The 5,668-nt window shown below is 45.9% G+C and overlaps 3 protein-coding genes across 3 annotated transcripts, besides 9 other annotated features; all 3 read right to left on the reverse strand.

Annotated features, from left to right (window-relative positions):
- Nucleotides 1-5,668: a sequence feature (heterozygous, non-Esmeraldo-like haplotype).
- Nucleotides 64-411, reverse strand: Tc00.1047053503505.10 (60S acidic ribosomal protein P2, putative; the record flags this gene model as incomplete). Its single annotated transcript, XM_799229.1, has 1 exon — nt 64-411. The coding sequence occupies one exon, from the start codon at nt 409-411 to the stop codon at nt 64-66; it is 348 nt and encodes a 115-aa protein (XP_804322.1).
- Nucleotides 128-220: a microsatellite.
- Nucleotides 606-655: a sequence feature (A-rich).
- Nucleotides 680-749: a sequence feature (A-rich).
- On the reverse strand, nt 991-3,816 carry Tc00.1047053503505.14 (hypothetical protein, conserved; the record flags this gene model as incomplete). The annotated part of the gene is made up of 1 exon (XM_799231.1): nt 991-3,816. The coding sequence occupies one exon, from the start codon at nt 3,814-3,816 to the stop codon at nt 991-993; it is 2,826 nt and encodes a 941-aa protein (XP_804324.1).
- Nucleotides 3,767-3,788: a microsatellite.
- Nucleotides 3,944-3,972: a microsatellite.
- Nucleotides 4,160-4,182: a microsatellite.
- Nucleotides 4,278-4,319: a microsatellite.
- Tc00.1047053503505.20 (MFS transporter, putative) lies at nt 4,557-5,668 on the reverse strand (the record flags this gene model as incomplete). The annotated part of the gene is made up of 1 exon (XM_799230.1): nt 4,557-5,668. A coding segment is annotated over one exon (1,112 nt), but the record flags the coding sequence as incomplete, so codon positions are not given.
- Nucleotides 5,338-5,401: a microsatellite.

Genomic DNA, 5,668 nt, shown 5'->3' on the forward strand with positions numbered 1-5,668 from the left:
AAATAAGTGCAAATCGGCGTCCAAAGTTTTTTTTTTTTGCTCCTTAAGCGCACAGACACACGCCTAGTCAAACAAGCCAAAACCCATATCGTCGTCTTCCTCCTCCTCCTTTGTGTCCTTTGCTGGCGCAGCACCGGCGGCTGCGGCAGCAGGGGCAGCACTGCCAGCGGCAGGAGCAGCAGCGGCGCCCTCTGCAGGTGCCGTAGCAGCGGCAGCAGCAAAGAGAGTCTCCAGCGGCTTCTTTTCGAGAAAGCGAGCAAAAATAACGGGCAGGGTGTTGCGCACCTTCAGACCGGCAGCCACACACGCGGCCTCAATGCCCTCCGCTGTGATGGGCAGACCCGCGTCGCTAAGCATGAGGGCGGCGTAGGTGCACGCCAGCGTGTCGTTCGCTTCAACCTTATCGGCCATGGCCCCTCACGGAAAACCCTGGCAAGTTTAAAATATCAGCAGAAATAGAAAAGAAGCGATGACAACAACGTCACCCGTAAACAAACAAACAAACAACAACAACATTTGCGGTCGGAGAATCACGCAAAACACAACTAAAACCACGCGCACCGAGGAAAATTCCCTTCCCATTCTGTTGGTATGAGGCGGGGCGCAAAAAAAAAAACAACAAAAAATAAAGAAACGAGGCAAAAAAAAAAAAAAATTACTTTTTTTTCATCCGCACGACAAAACACAAGCAAACAACAAAAAAAAAGGCAAAATTAAAAAATAATAATAAATAGTAAAAAAAGAAAAAACACATCCGGGCCTTTTACAATCCAAAAAAAAAAAAAAAAATGGCTCTGTGCAGCAGGAGGAGTCAAATTCACAAAAGGCTTTAGAAATATATTTCAATTTTTCAATGTTTATATTTCAATGTTTCACCAATGATCTTGTATTTTTTGGGGGGCGGCTCTTCATGTGCCTAAAATCATAATAATAATCTGCTTTCAACTCTTCCCGGTATTTTTCAGTTTTCTGTCTGTATGTCTTTCTCTGTCATCCGCTTCCGCTGGCGGAAGTGTCGGTTGCGTCTTCGTCACTGGACTCACTGGTTTCCAGGTGCCACTCCCAGAAACGACCGTTTGGCTGGCTGCATAAATGACGCGCAAAATAAGGCGTTACGCCAAAGTTCAGTTCACTAACGGAAACCCGCAAATTTGAAAAAGTGTTTTCTTCCAAATTGCGCATTCTTTTGGTACCAAGAGAAGTTAATGCCGACGTGTCATACGCCTCAAGCACGTCCCGTTCAAGTCGACGAATAACGTGGCACATTGCACGAATAACACGCCGAAGAGTATAAAGTGAACGGGACGAAAGGGCATCGTTATGCAGAATTGCGGTGCGTTGCGCCGTTGGCGGCTGAGGTGCAAGGAGAGATTCAGTCGCGGCATTCGTGGTGCTAAAAGAAGCCACGGAGGGATGGCTGTGGGAGGTGTTTGTCGTCCCGTCTTCATCATTCGCAAATAACCGGCTGGACATCTTACCTTGACGCAGCTGTTGCCATGGATTTTCCCGTGGTGAGGTTGCGTAATCTCCTCTGTGCCGTCGCGTTCCACATCGGTCACGTAGATGGCGAAGCAAATTGGAGAGTAACAGGAGGTACTCGCGACTGCAAACCGTCAACAACATCTGTTCGCGATCCATTGTCTCTCCCTCTTCTTCTAACTTCACATTAAAAAGATGCTCTGACTGGCACCGTTCGTGATGCATGGCGGCAAGGCGCAACAGCGAACCAAAATGATGTTGAGCCAGTGTCGTGCAATAACCTTTGGGGCGGAAAGTCAACCAACAGACGAGTACAAGAAGATAGCGCATCGAGGCACGTGTTGTCTGTAAGGGCAAGGTTACAGCGTCCCTGCTCTTAAGCCTTTCCAATGAAGTGTGGTAAAGCCAGGTGATTCCCTTTCTGGTGCGATCAATTACGTTTGCTACCTCACGATCCAAAAGAAGTTCTGCAAATAACGCTTCTGCTGAAAGAAGAAATTGTGCCACTTCACACTCTTCTTCGTCGTCGTCCTCCACGAGATGACAGGACTCATCAGGGGTGGACTGCAAACAACTGCATGTGAAGCACTGCAAAACTCGAAGAGCAGCGTACCCCCTTGACGCGCAAATGGCGCTGATACCACAGTCGTTATTGCTCTTTTCATCGTTTTTGTTTCGACGCCACCAACTCCACCATGCGGAAGGAAATTGCGTTAGCAACAACAAAGCCTGTCTGCGGCTCTGTGGCCACCGCAGTGACGGGGTGGAGGGAGAAAGAACGGGAGACGACACATACAGAGAGGGAGTCGACATCGACCCCACAGTGCGTGCTTCCAGAAGTGGCTGCAGGGCAGCCAGGATTGTAGACTCCAGATTCAATAACAACGAAGGGAACAAAAATTTGGCCAAGTCCAGTGCTATATGAAAGACAACTGTCACAGCGGAAGGCCATAGAAAACACCCAGGTGACCTTCGGAGAGTTTTCTCACTCTCCTCGCTTCTGTCATAGGCCTCCATTGGAATATAACGTTGCAGCCATCGCCGTACACGTTCTTTCTGTGAAGCAGAAAACAGTTGATTGCCGTGCAATAAACCACTCTGTGCCATCGTTGTTTCGTCAATATCGTCCGTTTCTTGTAACTTTTGTCGGTGCAGATGTCCCATTTGAGCAATTATATTGAGGGCCACAATACAAAAGCCCTCTAGTGTCGCCACTGCAGTTGATTCCCCTAACCACTCTTGACACATCGAGGGAGATAAGGTGGAAATTGGGCTCGTGAAGGTCTCACAGCGCAGAGCCGTCGTATACAAAAAGGCAGAAAGCCATACAGGAGGCGGTGCTGATGATGTCCTGTTCTCCTGATAACATTTCACAAGGGCTCGTTCCAGCCCAAAGGATAACCGTAAGCCAAGAACAAAGTTTAGAGGAAGTTTCATGGCATGTACCACAACACATTCCCCTCCCCTGGCTTGTTTTTGTTCTTCAGCAGAAACAGTAATCGTAACATTGCCTGCATTGATTAAATGTTCACAATTATTGCTTGGCATCAATATTGTTTTTGGTATTATTGATCCGTGCTGAGCATAACTGTTGATTGAATAGCAAGAAGAGCGGAACGCAGCCCCATCCTCTTCTTCTGACACCTCACCATTCATATATCCTTCACCGCGTGCTGTCCAAGCAGCACCAGCGTCAAGTACAGTTACCTCCTCTACACCAACCATTGTATCTTTGCCACACATTGGCTTCATTTGGCGTGCTGTGGTTTCATTAATGGGGCATGGAGTAACGGAAATGGAGGGATTAGATACTGGCAAAGCCGCTGGAACACGAATGATAAATCTCCCTCCACTTCCCTCGTCAGCCGCTCCAGAGAGCTGCAGACACACGTCACAGTCGAGAGCAAAAACACCTTCATTCTTCTCACAAGACTGCCTGGGCTGCGCAATACTTCTTGGTGGGATCATTGCCTCTTCGTCCTCAGCAGATTTGCTGGCGGCGGTGGCATTTGCTTTCGCCACATCCAACGAAACGTAGTCGTCCATGAAGAAGTCCATTTCGTTGTTGTGAGCGATCAACTCCGTACCCTCTTCGTCCTTTTCTTGCTCCTCGTATCGCAGCGCATCCGCCGCCACGCGGGGAAGGGAAGAAAATAATACGTGGGGCATACAATACTTCGCCTTCGCCCACTGCCCAGGAGAGTGACCTCTTGCGCCCGTTGCTGCCTTCAGTGAGAGGGGAAAATTAAAGCGACAAAAAGAAATGAAAGACACACAAAATAATAATAATAAATAAATAAATAAATAAAAGAGAACCGCAAATAAACACAAAAACATTTAGAGCATCACGTCCAACAGAAACATCTCCACCCCACCCACCCACCCACACGCACGCACCATACAGCAGAAAGGAAAAAGACATGATTTGTATCCTGCACGAGAGAAAAGCTAAAAGAACTAAAAGAATAATAATAATAATAATAATAATAATAAAACTCAAAGAAAGGAGGATAAAAGCAACAGCAAAAAAGAAAAAGTACAAACGCCAAATCAAATTGCATGTCGTATTGGAACTTCGTGCTATATCAAATACCGATGTTCCCTATCCTTGAAACCCATAATATCTCCGGCAATTTTATGTTCCACGGCATCTCCGGAACCACCAAAGGTATTGCCCATTCCCTCCCTTCCCTTCCCTTCCCTGAAAGAGTTGTTTTATTCATTATAACGGGGTTTTTGTTCTCATTGTGCATCTACGGGGAGTATCCATAAATGAATAAATTAATAAACGCACACACATATATATATATATATATATATATATGTAAATATTTATATATTTACAATGTTATATTTATACCACACATGTGACTTTGCTTCATTTCCTCTCTTTTTTTTCTCTCTCTCTCTCTTTGTATTTTCACAAAAAAAAAAAAAAAAAGACATCTTCCTATATTTTGTGAACCGCAACAATCAAAGAAACAAAAAACAACGTCATATGTATTCAGATACTTCATTCTTCTTTTGTTAAAAGACTCCCTCACAGCCAAGTTTCCATTTTTTTTATTTTTTGTTTTTTACTCCTGCAACGGTGGTGAAAACTGCTGGGTTTCGTCTCTCTCCTTCATGAGAAGCTCATACTCACGCCGTCGTCCGTACGGGTACACCAACAAAAGTGCAAGACCACCAATAAAACACACAAGTGTTGCCCCCATAAAAACATTAAGCGCCTCACCTCGTGTCGGATGTTCCCCAAGTACTTCACCAAACACAACCGTTAAAATCAAATTTGATAAGCATGCTGCCCACATCAGTGTAGGCGCACTTGTTGACTCCGCCATTGGAAACGTGAGCTCAATAACAAACTCAAACATAAGTGGCATAATAAAATTCTGACAGAGGCCAGCCACGCCGCCCCAGAGAATAAATGCCGCAACGACATAGTAAGTCCGATTTTCATGCGGAGATGGACCAAACACCAGCATGAAAACAAATATGGACATGTTAATAGTAAGGAGCATAGCTATGAAGACAAGTACGGTTTTATACTGACGCTTACGCTCAACAAAATGCGTAAAAAATGGTGCAACAATAGTACCAAAGACAAGATTCAAAAAACTAATCCACCCACTCTCTACTTCTGAGACGCCAAATGGAGTTAAACACTGAGGCAGTACAGTGGCGACAGCCCATATGAGACCAAGTTCAGCCGCGCTGGCAATCATAAGAAATGCAAAGGAGGGATTCTTCTTCAGCATGCGGAGCGAATCCATGATAGTAGAAAACACGTTGATTGGCTGCACTTCCTGCTCATCATTTTCATCCGTGAAATAAGTGTCTCCCTCTTCCTCAGGCCCCTGATGTTGTCGTTGTTGTTGTGGTGGTTGTTCGGAATCTTGTTGCTGTTCATGTTCGTGTTGTTCCAGTTCGCCGTCACTCTGGCCTATGTGACCTTTAAAAATGCCCCGAACAGCCTTCAAGCGTTTCTCCTCGCCCCTCTGTTGTCGTGCTGCGGCATAGCTTGCCATGTAGCGCGGACGAGACGGGACGAAAAAGACCGCCATTAGCAGCACGCACGCGCACAATGAAAACTGAAACCAAAAAAGGTTCGCAAAGTGTTTACGCTCCTGCTTCTCCGGCGTCACGAAGAAAGTTGGAACCAACACGCCTACACCACAGCCCAAGTTGA

The sequence above is a fragment of the Trypanosoma cruzi genome, genomic scaffold, assembly GCF_000209065.1.
Source record: "Trypanosoma cruzi strain CL Brener 1047053516697 genomic scaffold, whole genome shotgun sequence".
NCBI classification, from domain to species: domain Eukaryota; phylum Euglenozoa; class Kinetoplastea; order Trypanosomatida; family Trypanosomatidae; genus Trypanosoma; species Trypanosoma cruzi.